Below are 14,859 nucleotides of genomic sequence, written 5' to 3'. Positions count from 1 at the left end.
TAAACATGAGTCTCCAGTAAAGGATGGGGTAAAAATGTAATAAATAAATAAAATAAACACCAATATAACGTTTTTATGAACTTCACAATCTCCCATTGTAATCTTCCTTTGAAGATTCTCTGTAGAACTGCCACTCTTCAATCGGCAATAGAACAACCTGGAAGATTACAATGTTCTCCCACTAGTTTCTGAATATTGTAATTTTTAATATCAGTCCTCAATCCTTTGATTCTTTTGCACAGGGACCAGCCCATTTGTCTGACGTAGAGAGTTGAAGGGAAGATGAACAAGTGAATAAAACAAATAGTCTTTAGTAAGGCAGTAAAATCACTTTCTTCTCAATCCTGGATTAAAGATCTACGTGATTTGACCAGTTCTCATAAGAACAATTATAGAGACTAGTTTTAAGGATATCTAGGCATTTTTGTAGTAAGGATGGGCACAATCTGGCTCATGAACTAAAGTTTGTGATGAATTTTGGCCAGTAGAGCTTTGCAAAGTGAAGTTGTGGCAGGTAAAGTGGCATGGACTTTCCAACCATTTGTTGAGCTTCTGCCAGATTGTGAATGGAGATATTTCAATCTAAATGTTTACTGAACTTAAATAACATGTGGTCCTTTTTTTAAAAGGCTGGAATAAAAGTTGAAACATAAATTTTAAAATTAACATGTACAGGTTCAGGAATGTATAAAATGGATCCTGTGCAAAGTAGAGACACCAAACTCATAGGGGATTCCTGGCTGACTCTCCTCTACCTGCCCTCCAAGTTTGGTGAAGATTGAATTTATGGGGCACAGATTACTGCCCACCAAAGAAGGTACCCTCAGGAAAGTGCTTTTGGGTAAAATGACAGAAGCTAAATTAAGCGTGTTTTATTATCAACAGTTGCACAAATCATTTCTGGTGTTAAAGTTGTTGTTTTAATCATTTTGTATTCTGAATATATACTTTAATTGGAATTGTAACTCACTTGGCATCCACTAAACAGAAAGGCAGGCCAAAAATGGCTTAAATAAATGATCTCAATGACATACAAGTCTGCACACATGCTTTCTTTCCATACACATGTAAATACATACATACTTTTGGACTGAAGAACAATATACTAAACATATTTTAATATCTGCTGTGGAAATGCAACCAGAATACCAAAGAATGCACTTCAGTCATACTTAGGAATGGTTGTTAAAAATTAACCTCCTCTTAAATAGATATTTTAGCAAAATGAGCACAGCAACAGAAAGTCAATTTAAAAGTCCATTTTTGTTCTGGTTTCTGTCATTGTCAGTGCTTAGGTAACCTAATCCCTCAATACCACACAGACTTCATTAGTCTCAGCAGGGAAGCCCAGGATTAATATAGCCAAGAATAACCTCTCACCCCCAGAGGTGGTCTCTTAAGGAAACTAGAATTCATTCACCAACTCAGTACCCTTTGTACAATCTTGGCAGAATGATAACGGAACACAACATCAAAATCTAGATACATATGCATATCCTCCTTTACTCTTCAGTTTCCTTTTCAGCATTTGTTTCCATTTAATTCGTACAAGTATGTTGAGCCTCTGGTAAATAGTTGTCTTCTCACATGACAGATCTTCCAACACATTTACCACTTCCACACAGGAAACTGTAAACTAGCATCAAAGAGTTTGTGAGCAGTGGTGACATCCATATTACCCTCTGTGCAGAAATGACAACACATTAGATTATACTGATGAAACTAATCAGTGCTTCAGTGATTATTTTTTCCAGTTATTCTACAATATCCATAAAAGCACGCCATCAAATCATAACTCATACAACCCAAATTTCATTTTGTATTCTTATTACAAAGAGAATTTCTATTCCTAAAGGAACAAAACACTAAAATGACAGTTCCTTCTCAGGATGAAACAACAAGTTGTGTTTCAATCAATGTACAAGTTATAATCCTTTGCAGGAATGAAGCACACGTGGAAGTCCAGTGCACTGAATGCAAAGTGTACTCTCTGAAAAGAGAACATTAACTCAGAAATGCATTTAAAATAACATGGCAAAGTACTTAAGGTAGTATTTGAAGCCACATGCTGAAAGAATTTATGACTGCTATGGTATGCATGCCCCACATTGTCCCTCTAACCTGTGTTTTTTTTTTAAGTTATGCCTGGCAATAAAGACTCCGGCTTTAAAATGGTTCGAGCAGGCACCTTCAACATGCAGGAAAAGGATTTATACTAGCCTTGAAGACATTTGTGCCAGCCACACTCGTACTAGAAAGGATAGCAGCTTCTCTATCCTATGAACACAACTTCATTAGCCATGCAATTTACATGTGGAATTGATTCTTCTTCCTAATGAATACCATATTTGCCAATACATTTCATAAGAGGAATGTAAGATGGTGATAAAATAAAAGACCTGATAAGTTTCTGAAAAGAATGCAATATAAAGTCATCCTCTGAATACATGAAACACAGCTGCAGACACAGCCTTCTTTTTAAATGCCAAATATCTGCATATGGTTAGACCCACTAGTTGCTTACTAATGACCTGGCAGCATTAAAAGCTCTGTTACCATCTCCCAATCTGCATTCCACACATAAGTGATGTTTGAGGAGGAATTGTAATAAAAATGAGTAACTCTCTCAGAATGTGACTCTGTGATTCCACTTCAGATTTCACTCTTGAACATATTGGCTGGCATATCTGTACTGTAGAATGTGTTAAATGATTCTGGGCAGTAGCAACATGGATGAAGGTCCTCACCATTCATTAGCCATGATGTCATGTTATGAAATTTTCCTATCACTGAAGCATGAAAATGTGCATCAGTAGGCAGTAGTCCTCCTCCTGCTTTCGAAAAGGCAATGTTGGAGAGGCTCAGATGCTACCATAGCAAAGAAGTGCAAGCCCAGGGCTGCTGGAGGTCTTTCCCTGGTCTTCCAGCATTACAGCACATTGACGAGCCATAATGCATTACACTGCTTATCAGTAAAATTAAACAGGAGGCAGGCTATTAAGATAGATTCAGGCCAGAAAATATTTATATATGCAGATGCATTTTTCATTCTTTCGCATCAATTTCTGGTTTATGACTTATTTTAAATACTTATAAACTTGTCTTTCTTCCAAGCACCTGGCACTCAACCTGGGCAACAAAGTTATTTGAGAACCAATTAAAACAGACATTTGTTTTAGCCTAGCATCTACTAGTGCAATCCTAATCAGGTCTATTCAGTGGGGCTTACTCCCCGGAAAGTGTTTATGACTGCACTATGGTAACTCTGTCAAGTGGCTCCCAAGGTTCTGTTCAAAAGATTCAAACTTGCATCTTTTCATTAGTACAGTGTGGTGGACTCTTCCTTAGTTTGCCTGGAAGATGGACCCACAGGCCTGGGGTGCTGAAAGGGTACAGTCAATGTGACTAACAGGTGCTGGTAAGTTGAGTGCAGTTGCAAGATGGGCTCATAGCCAAAGATATGGACCATCTGTTTATTGAGCCTGTGGACAGGTTTTAGGAATTATTTTTTAAAGTAATGAGTGAGGGTATAAAAAATTATAAGATTATACAAGGATACTTCAAAATGAGTCTTCAGCAAGTAGTCCTTCAAATGAGAGAAAATACCCGGCAACACTCAAGTATTGGATACAAACACAAAAATCTGTGAGACTGATTTCTTGTAATTAATATTAATACACCACAGGGACCAATGCAGTTGCTTATTTTCCCCGTAACCATCATTAAAAAAATCACACAAACATACACGTTGCCCAGTGTTTGGTAGGCAGCTCCAGGAACATCATGCGTCATTCATGCAAACTCACAGAAGCTAATTTTCAAAGGCTGTTTCAGGGGATGGCAGTAGAACAGCATCAGGGGTAGCAAAACTGAGGATATCCAGGTGTCCATAGACTACAATTCCCATAAAACCCTACCAACATGTGAATTGTAGTTCATGAACATCCGTAGAACCATAGTTCAGCCACCCTGAAGCTTGAATCTAGCTGGTAATTTGCAAAACTACCACAGATGTTTTATTTCAACACAGGGAGGGAGAAAAGATGACTATCCTAATCTACCAAATTGGATTTATACGGAACAACAATTTGTTTTCTCTACTCAAGGCTTAACTGCTCTGGCTTCACCTTTTTTAAAAAGAAAAATTACATACATGATTACTCAGGAATATACGGAAACAGATAGCTAATTCAAAAGGACAGAGATAGCTATAATTTGAGCTCTGCCTAGTCCATGTTAAAACGGAAAAATAAATCTTTATGATGACAAATTAGGCATGATAAGGCATACAACCCTTGAGGATATTACTGATAATGACAGTATTCTGGCATGTTTTGAAGTGTTATAAAATAAATATTCTTCACCACCCTAGGAAAAATGGTATTACTTGCAGGTTAGGAATCTACTGACAGGAAACACTAAGGCAGACACTTGTGCAACTTCAGAAATTCCACCAGGTATGCTATTATTCCAAAACATTTTGAAACTGCCTCACCCAGTTCCAGTTTATTCTAAATCTGCAGTAGATAAGAATCTCTAAGAAAAAATAGATGCTTCAAGTATAAAGTGATCCAGTGAAGAAGATATTCCTGACAACTAAGTGAAGAACATTTGACAAATGGTTAGCCACTGATCACGGTGGATGCCTCAGCATCTTGCAAACAGAAAACCAAATTACCCATTTGCAGGCTAGAGATGCTTATTTTGAGCATATGCTAGGGTCGTGTAATTTGTTAATCTAATCTTGAAATCTGGCTTTCAGTATAAAATAGATTGTTTTCCATGCTTTAGTTCCAAAAGTCCCTGAGTTTTCATATTATGAAACTAGAGCTCTTCCAGTCATAAGGATACGGTGAAAGTTTTATATATATAAGGGTCAGGAACATCCGTACCAGTTCCTTCACGTACATTATATTTTAACCCACCACACAGTTTGAAGTTCCAATCCTGACCATAGACATGGTAAACACTATAAAAACAGGGTTTGTTTGTTTTGTCTTCTGGAGACACAAGCCAGTTGACCTAGCTCTCAGGTCCGGGCCTCATGAACATACACCAATTCAACCCAGTGTATGTTCTGTTGAGCACAGCAGAGTTTACTATCTCAAAGCTGCTGTCTAGCTGTGTCTTGCCTACCAATTAAGGATATGAACCATGAGAAAAGAGAAAAAGTATGCAGATTTCAGAGTAGACATGTGCAGGAACACAGATCCTTTTCATTAGTGAGAATCCTAAAAGCCAAAATGGGAACAAGAATTAAGACAAAACAGCCATTAATTTGGCAGTGGGCTTTGCAGGAATGCTAGGGCCACAGTATTTTTTACATAGATAGTTCAGTTAATAAAACAAAGCAGTGGAATGCAAAGACCGAGCAGAGAGGTCAAGGTTCAGCTCGGAAAATGAGGGGTGGGCTTCAGCTTTCTGCATGGGGCCAGCTCAGACTGGCTTAGCAAGCTGTTCTGCTTGTTTTTCCTTTGTAACCTTTCTTGATTGGAAGTGGATGTGGGTTCCCTCCAAGAACAAAGACGGCCTGGCTTCTTTTGCAAGCCACATTCCAATATATCACCAAGGCATGCCTCAACGGCATATAGGACGAGTCTCGGTCACTTATTTTATGTGCTTCTCCATCACTGTGAGGCAAACTAGCTTATAAAATACCCAATAAAATGCTGCTTTAAATACCAAGATCACAGTCCTTGATACTCAGCCTACACTGGCAAAGTCCTGACTCCTTTTTCGCCTCCCTGCCACAAATAAAAAAGATGACTTCTCTCTATCATTAGCTTTAAGTATTGCTTTAAAGGGTGCGATTTTATGATCTGTCTGTCTTGTGCCATTCATTCAACAGCAAAAACTATTTCCAGAAGTTTCAGGATGAAGGGAGAACATGCTCTTTCCAATTCTACAGGCTAAGACCACAGATAAGCAACATTTGTGGATCCAAGTGCTGTAAACATTGCAATTTTGTGCCAATTTTGAAATGGAATTGGGGACTGGGGTGGGAGAGACAAGGACTGTACTTTGCCAGGTACACTTGGATCAAGCCAAGACCAAGCAGCATGTCTAGCATCTCAGGGACTCATTGAATTATAAACCTGGAAGGGGCTTGGACTTGGGTGATGGCTGTGCAAGTCTGAAGTGATGATGACGGGAATGAGTCACCAGGTCCCCTAAGCTGAGCAGAGCTGCCCAGTACCTTGTTTGCCTGGGCAAAGATCTGATCCTCAGCATTGATCACACACTAGCAGCACAAATGCCAAGGGTTGCTTTACATATGGTCTCAGACTGTTTCATAGGGCATGGTCTCCACAACTGAGATTTGGCAAAATGACTAGTCTTCGTGCCCTGCCATTGTTCTACAGTCCGGGTTTCATAATTATTATATTGGTGGGGAGCCAATGCTAGTCTGAAGTGGAGCAATGTTTGTTGGCCTTAAAGGTGCCATCGGAATCAAGGTTAAATTCAGGGTATAAGTTTTTGTGCCACTGGACTCAAATGTCATTCTACAATTATTATACTTCACTGAAGCATGAAATAAAGGCTGGAAGCACATGATGTACTCACTGCATTTGCATTTATTTATATTCCCCTTTTCTTCCCAGTTGGGATTGAAAGTAATTTTTAAAACACTGTTCTCCCCTCCTTCATTTTCTCCACAACAACTACCTTGTGAGATAGGGCAGACTAAGAGTGTGTGATGGGTCACTCAACAAGCTTCCAGGGTGGACATGGGACTCTGAACTCTGGACACTCAAGGTCCTAGTCCACTGCTCTACATCACACTGGCTCTTCCCAGAACCCAATTGTCACAGTGAAGGTCTGTTTCCCCCTCGGAATGATTTATTGTTTCTATGTGCGTATGGTGTAGCAGGAGATCCTACAGTTGTCTGGCAGCCAGACGTTCAGGCTCTTTATCCAGGGTGCACCATGAGTAGATGAGCTAGAATTTCAGGGTTTGAATTGCCACATCAAGTATGGCAAATGGCTAATAGAATATGGAGAGGCTTTGGCACTTGTGCAGACATTCACACTGGGCAAAATTCCAGGACCAGATATGAGAGTGGTGCAGCCCACCAAACTATTTTCCATCCGTCGCAGGAATGTGAGTGTCATGATGCATTCCAGGGAGATGTGAGAGAACTTTCTGCACTCTCCCCAGAGGCAACTGAGTGGACTGACATTAGTATTTAGAGGGATCGGCCAATTGATCTGCATAACTGTGGTACCTACTTGGCTACACAGTTTATTATGCTTCATGTGTGTAATTGCGGTATGCTGGATAAATAAACTCCCTTCTGATTAATACAATAAGTTGCACATTCCTGCAGGTCCAGATATTTATTTATATAAATAAATAAATAAATAAATAAATAAATAAATATAATAAACGCATGAAAGAATGGCCATTGTCCTCCACCAGCACAAGCTTGGACAGACAGAGAGGAAATGCACATTTGAGAGATTCCTAGCATATCAAACATCTGTGAAGGGAGAAAGAATAAGCAGCTTGAGTGCTCGGAAGAGTAAGATGGCAGGAAGCAAGTGGATGCAGGTCTTTTGGATGCTGTCCCGCTCTTTGGTGAACTTGGAATATAAGAAAAGAATGGGAGTTTGTCACTGACTTTCTCCGTGCTTCAGAGTGGTCTGCCATTAAAGCTTACTGTGATGTCAGATACAAAACACATACTCCTGTGGGGAAGATTCATGGTGGCCCCCAATTTTTGATTGGTTCCCAAGGTTAATCAAAAGCCATGTGAGGTGGGCACCTTCAACAGGTCTCATTTCCCCTACAATGCACATGGAAAACCATTATGAGCTATGCTGCTCCTCTTCAACTAGAGAATTAATGCAAGACAAGAGAATATGCAATGGGATTCTCTACCCTACAGGCCAGGTTTTCCCAACCATGGCAGTGTGGTACTGTATGGTACTGCGAAGGCCCCTCAATGGTACTGTGCATGGGGCTTTTCCAAATGACAGCTGAGGAGACCCCTCCCACCTTATTTGGGCAGGTTGACACGACACCTCCCAAAGTGGCCAATGATGGGCCTGGAGGGGGTGGGAAGGGGAGGGGCCTTGGCTATTTTAATCTTAGCCAGCTGAGGCTCTTCTTACTTCTTTTTTTTTTTAATAATAATTTTATTGTTTATTATTATGTAAAGCATTTACAGAGAAGTTGTAAAGAAAAAGCGACCAGTTGATATGGTTTGCCATCTCTTTTAACATAGATATTTAGTTCCCATCACATATTATTCCTAATCTAGAAGTTTTTACCATTTTTCTTAGCCAAGTGATTGTTAATACATATGAGAGTATGATCTGTTATAGGAATACATTCTGTTATTATCTTAAATCATATTAGGTCAGTCTCCTTCATAAATTGGCCCTGACCCAAGAATTACTACTGTCTTGTTAATGCCTATAAAATATGGTTTGTCATCCTCTTTTAGCATACATATTAACATACATATTCAATTCCCATCGCATATTAATCCTGATCTAGGGGTTATTACCATCTTTCTTAACAAAGTAGTTGTTGATACATAGGAGGGGATAATCTATTATAAGGATATATTCTATTATTGTCTTAAATGATATAAAGTCAGTTCCCTTCATATATTGGACCTGTCCTAAAGGTTACTATTATTTTTCCACAGGAAGCCAGGAGAGTGCTCCATTGTTCAGCTCATCTTTCAGGTGGTCGCAGAAAATGAAATTGTGTTTTTTTCCATAGTAGAGTATTTCTGATTGTCCTTCTGTCAGGGCCAAAGAAATCTCTTACTTGATTCTTGCTTGTAATCGCCTTCGAGGGGGCTCTGAATCCTTTGTCAATCTGGATCTCTTCCTCTGGTCGCACAGAAATATCTCCTGATAGCTTCCTAGTTGCTGTCGCTTTTGAATAGACTCTTTTTATTTTGCTGATCCAAGTCATTTCCTGCTCTGAGTAGACTTCCAGGTTTTCGGTACTTTCCTTCCTTGAATCTGTTTTCCCAGGTTCTTTAAAGGTACTTTGCGTTTTTACATCTCTGGCACTCTCTCCCTCCAGTTGATTAACTTCCAGACATTGAAGTTTCACTTGATTTACTGTTAGCTGAGCTACGTCATCAGCTGGTCTCTCCGGACCTTGGGCTCCATCCAAAAGCTCCCCCTTAGTCCCACGAATTTCCTTTTCCAGCTTGTTGACTGCTTTCAGTATCTCTGAGTTTCCTTTGCATAACAAATGGAAAAGCTGTGCCTTAGTTAATTCTTCCATAGTTCTAGGCAGTCACAAACTATAAACAGAAAGTCTCGTGAGGTCTCGCGGGAGCACGAGCGATCCCAAATTATCAGTTTGTCGATCTCCGTATCAAGTCAAATTGCCCCACTGAACTTTCACCAATAAATCTTCAAAGCACTCTCTTTGTTTGGTTAATGAGTATAATTAGCTGGGAGTCTCTCACTCGGCGAAAGAAGGAATTCGCTTGTGAATTGGTTGGGGGGGGGAGGGAAGAGCTTGTGGGAGAAGAGAGAGAAAAGCCAGAAAGCTTTCAATTCTTACTGTTGCAGCTTCCAGCTTCTGTCAGCTTCTGCTCCTGTCGATCTGGTAAATGATGGTCTAGGAAGAATGTAAGGTCAGCTGGTCGTTTCAAGCTTGTAAAGTTGTTTGCGACAAAGACGCCATAGTGACCTTGAGCACAAGCCGCTATTAATCCAGGGAGGTCGGTCTTCCTATCTCCCGACGGATCTGTAGGACCCTCAGGATGCCGTTCCCGGTTCCTGGGGTGACCGGTGAGCAGATTTGTGTATCTGCTCATGTCAGCCAGGGGCAGAAGCCCCTGACCCTCGGCATGGCTTAAGAGCTGAACAGAAGTCCAGCTTTTCTTTATGGCGCCATCTTCAGTTCCTCGCTCTTCTTACTTCTTGAGGGAGGTGTGGCCAGTGTATATCCTTGAAGCCTGAAAAATATTTCAGTGGTTCCCTCACAACCAAAAGGTTGAAGAAGGCTACAACAGGCCATAGCTTTTTCTTCCAAACAAAGCTAGTTGAAGTTGGCAGGGGATAAGCTACAGTTGGTCCCTTCCATGGAGATAGTCTTGTTTGGAAAACCAACTGTTTCTCTTCCACCCTTCACTATCACGATTGCTTGTGACAATGGAAGGAGGTAGGAATCCTTCCTCAACAGCAACTCCTCTTCTTTACACAGTCTGTATGCCTGCCCAAGCCTTAATCTGGATGGCCCAGGCTATCCCAATCTTGAGCAAAATCAGTCCTGGTTACTATTTGGATGGGAGACCACCAGGGAAGTCCAAGGTTGCAGAACAGAGACAGGAAATGGCAAAGAAACTTCGAATGTCTCTTGCCTTGAAAACCTTACATGGTCATCAAAAGTCAGCTGCATCTTGACAGCACTTTCTACCATCACACATAACAAAAAGCAGCAGAGGAACTTACCACAGCAAGGACAGACAGATTAAGAAGTATGCTTCTTATCCTGGAGAAGGATGCTTTAAATAAGAAAGGTGGAGTATTTTTTGAGGTCAAGGGCTGACTTCAAAAATACTAATGGAAATCAAGAGTGTAAATTCTGTAACATCAGAAAATGACCTGCAGAAACATCTGATGTTTTAACACTCTACACTTCTTTAGTCTGCTTTGAAATGTGTTTACCTTTACATTCAGAGCCTCTCCTGAAATGACAGCCACTGTCACACCATTCTGTGAGGGCTTAGGTATTTCTTCATTCTTCAGTTCTTGGTACTGAGGTGCCACCATTTTGTCAGAGCTTCTCAAGTTGACCCAAAGCTGTAGGCCATGGGCTGGTTCTTCAGAGCAGGGCATCTCTGCATGTAGAATGCCACGACCAGCCGTCATCCACTGGGAATCAGAAGAAAAGGGAAGAGAAGGCAAAGAATCACAACACATTATCTTTCAGAGGCTGCAGTGAAGCTTAAAACTTAAATCTCCTCTTCACAGAATCACTTAACGACTCTGAATTTGTACTCTCACTCCAAGACAGTAACCTTGCCTAAAATAAAGCCATTTAGGTTAAGGTCACAGATACCAAAGGACACAGTTATATAACTACTTCATGCTATGGTACCAGGGCTGAACATATTACATGAATTTCCAAAAGCTATAAAGCTGAATAGATCACAGGATGATGGTCTGTCTCTAATAATACTTCATACTTCTGAAAATACTGTATTCATTGGCTTAGTAACTGACTTCTACAACAGCACATTTTTCAAACTAGGATCCACTTGTAATCCCCATGCTGAAAAACTGGGCCCAGTTACTTTACAGCATCTGCTGGTTCATTTCTTCCTGCCTTAATTGATACAAAAGATAGCAGAATTGCTTTACTTTAATAGCTGAGCAGAAACATTAGCATGTTCCAGCTTGTCATGCAAAACTGCACCTTGCCATCTTTCTGCAGAAGTACTTAAATGGTACAGAAGCCTCGCTATTCATCTGATTTCTGGGCTTTAACCTTTCATCCAAAAACCAGAATGTTCTGTACCAACAAGAAGATATTGGGGGGGGGGGCAGGAGAAGAGGTTGTGAGCTGCTGAGTCTTTAAAACCATGGGGGGCCAGTGTGTCACAGTGGTAGGAATGCTGAATGGGGACTGCCATGAACCTCATTGGATAACCTTCATCCAACCACTAGAGGCAGATCTTCACCTTATAAACCCAGATGGCCACTTGCTGATGACATTCCAGAGATTTGTTAAAACTATTATTCATAAGCTCTACTCAAAGGGGACAAAGGTACATTCTGCACTCACATCAGCCAAATTCTGGTCGATTCGAACCTGTATCTACAGCCTTCCTTTTCCATGATTTTAAACATGTCACCCTTATGCATTTGCAGTGTCCCAATTTTCAGTCACCTTCCAGCTTGATTGAGGGGGGTCAGTTGAAGCTCCAGCCAGCATTGAAGGAGCACTAGGCTGAAGGTGAGTTTATTTCTTACCTTTTGTCTCTTGATGATATAGCCAGAGCAAGCCAGGGGAGGGGCAAGTGAAGCAAGAGGCTGCTTATCTTTTCCTGCAGGAGCCGGGGGTGGGGGGAAGCAGCACCCTCACAGAGAATGAGAAGGGGAGAGTAAATCCAAGAGGCATATCTCTGTTCATAGAAGTGTGGGCTTTTGCAACACAGTCTCTTTAAAACAAATCTCAAAATGAGAGCAGAAATAAGTCTTGCGAAGGAATGGCAACCAGGAATCAGGCAGTCTTTGAACTGACATCCTGACCAATCAGTGACAGACTGCTTTGCTATGTTAGCATTGGAAGTGCAGGTGAGGAGGAGGGACTTAATCTGGCAAAATACAGAACATCTACACAATACTGGGGCTCTTGGAATGTTTTCCTCAAATATGGCCACTTATATCCGCTCCTGGATATCACAGGGGAAAGGTAGTGTCATTGCAAATCAATCACAGACGTTGCAGAGGGAAAATTTAAAGCGCTAAATATCAGAATGGAAATCAAATAATTTGTAGATGACTTTCTTTAATTCAGGGTCAACTGGGGACAAAAAGCCCAGTGTATATTCACCCCAAGTCTCCTGATCACTGCTAAAGGTCTGGGAGGCTATTTTAGCCAGGGTGGTATAGCAGTTTAGAATGGCGAGTTCTAATCTGGAGAACAGGTTTGATTCCCCTCTCTTCCACTTGCAGCCAGCTGGGTGACCTTGGGCTAGTCACAGTTCTCTTAGGGCTGTTCTTGCACAGCAGTTCAGAGCTCTCCCAACCTCACTCAGTTCACAGGGTGTCTGTTGTGAAGGGGAACGCTTTTACTACCTTCAAGTAGTGAAAAGTGGGCTATTAGAAAACAGCTCTTCTTCTGCCTGGTTTAATTTCTGATTTATATTGTCTTGGATTTCTAGTACTATTTGGTATTCTGGACCACTGGCCTTACTTTTAAAATCTTAACTTTTCATGAGGTCAGTATCTGTTTATTGATGTCTTGAACATGGGTTAAGTTCCCTGATCTGGATGGGATTGGGAAGCAGGATTTTCGTCTGCTTTCCCACAGCATCATGGTGCTTTCAGGCATCTCCTGGGTTTTCTCCATCTTTCGTGAGAACAAATGAAGTCTGGGAATGTGGAGAAGCTGATTTAAGAGTAACAGATCCCCTCCCACCTCCACCCTGGATGTCTGCCATGTGGAAGCCCCAGAGATTGCAGTGTAGGAAAGGAAAAACATCCTTTGATATTTTCACAGAGCAGCATTATCTGCAGCATACCTGTAAATCTCCTGGATTTAGTTTACCAGTGTGGCCACAGAAGTCTTCATGGGCCATGGAACCACCATCCAGTAGATAACTGACCTGATGAAGAAAATGGAAGGGTTTAGAGGACCCTATGTAAACTCACTTTTTTCCCAGTACAAAATGACAGATCGTAATGCAGGAAAAAGAGATCTTCCTCCTATATAAAATTAGAAAGGAAAAAAAAAAAACACAGCCATTTACGCTGTTGTATGTTAGACTTTCAATCTTTTACTTGAGACTATGTTGTTACATCTCTTTTGTTCACTCAAACAAGGGCAGTCAACCATCGGTGCCAGCAGCAAGAGGTCTGTGGCATTCCTGTACAATGAGTGGCCTACTGCTTTACACAAGTTCCATCCAGCCTGCCTTTCCAGTGTGGATTTGTTGATTGCTCTCTGGATCAGTAAACTAGATGTAAAACCTGGACAAGTTTGGGACAGTATATGTATACTAGAGTGACACTCTCATATTTGGGAATTGCCCTTAAGTCCAAGAAGTTTGGCACAATTGTTTTAAAATATTATATTCTTAAAAGTTTTGCTTCTGTTTACTTTGGGGATACACATCAGGACTAAATGTTTCAAACATGATTTGTGAAACTATTTATAAATGTGTGATTTTATATATACTTGGAAGCAAGCCCCATTGGAGACAATGAAACTATCTTCATTTATAACATTGGGGGCATACCTTATAAGCATAATATTTTAATTTTTGTATATTAGGACTCCCACAATGGTTGCAGTGTATTTGGCAAGGACATGGGGAACCCACATGGGTCTGTGTGTGGGGGGGGGAGGGTCTCATTTCTCATTCCCCCTTAAGAACATAAGAAGAGGCTTGCTGATCTGGCTAGTGGTCCATCTAGGCAAGAAAATCATTAAATGTGTGTGTACAATGTCACAGAGTCCACCTTCCATAGAATCATAGAACCATAGAGTTGGAAGGGGCCATACAGGCCATCTAGTCCAACCCCCTGCTCAACGCAGTATCAGCCCTAAGCATCCTAATTTAAAGTATCCATTTTATCTAGAGTGGATTTCTGTAGTTTAGAGGTGAGCTGTAATTACAGGAGATTCCCCTTGGCATCCCTATCTCCCACTCACTTTTATCTTTTTCTGCCCCCTCCGCATCTTCAGCTTTTCCCCCCACTGAAAGCTTCTACGTTTCCTTTTTCTGTTCACTCCCAGGCAGCCTCTGCCCTCATTACACATTCCCACTTCATGTTTTCCATTTTACTTTTACTTCTTCCCCTTCAGCTTTACCTTCTCTCTAGTGTTTTGCTTTTCTCATCGATCTTCTTCATTATCACTCTGACCCCATCCTTATGCTGACACTCAACAAGGCTTTGAACACTCAATGATGTTGGTTGAAGGTTACCTAGCAACCTCCAAAATGACTGTCTCTCCCATAATAGGTGGAGAATGTTTCTGTGATTCTGAGGTTCTTTAAACAGCACACTGCATTTTAAAATTTCATTTTTTTTTTGCAAACATGGAATTTCCTCAATCCTTGTAGGAAATATGCCCTTATCAGTTCATGGCCCATTGTGTGGGGAGGTTTTAATCCAAACTCTCCCACAGCTGGTCTTATCCTTCATTAT

General features: G+C 40.9%; 1 protein-coding gene across 3 annotated transcripts in view; it reads right to left on the bottom strand.

Moving 5' to 3' along the window:
- PIR (pirin) overlaps window positions 1–14,859 on the bottom strand; it is a 40,215-nt gene that overhangs the window by 14,190 nt on the left and 11,166 nt on the right. For all 3 annotated transcript variants that reach the window (XM_077343183.1, XM_077343185.1, XM_077343184.1), the window contains exons 4-5: window positions 13,230–13,313; window positions 10,648–10,854 (exon numbers count right to left, since the gene is read on the bottom strand). In XM_077343183.1, the coding sequence (XP_077199298.1) occupies window positions 10,648–10,854; window positions 13,230–13,313 (291 nt within the window). The remainder of the gene's footprint in view (window positions 1–10,647; window positions 10,855–13,229; window positions 13,314–14,859) is intronic.

The sequence above is a fragment of the Paroedura picta genome, chromosome 6 (assembly GCF_049243985.1).
Source record: "Paroedura picta isolate Pp20150507F chromosome 6, Ppicta_v3.0, whole genome shotgun sequence".
NCBI lineage: Eukaryota > Metazoa > Chordata > Lepidosauria > Squamata > Gekkonidae > Paroedura > Paroedura picta.
This window is presented reverse-complemented; position numbering and strand designations above follow the sequence as displayed.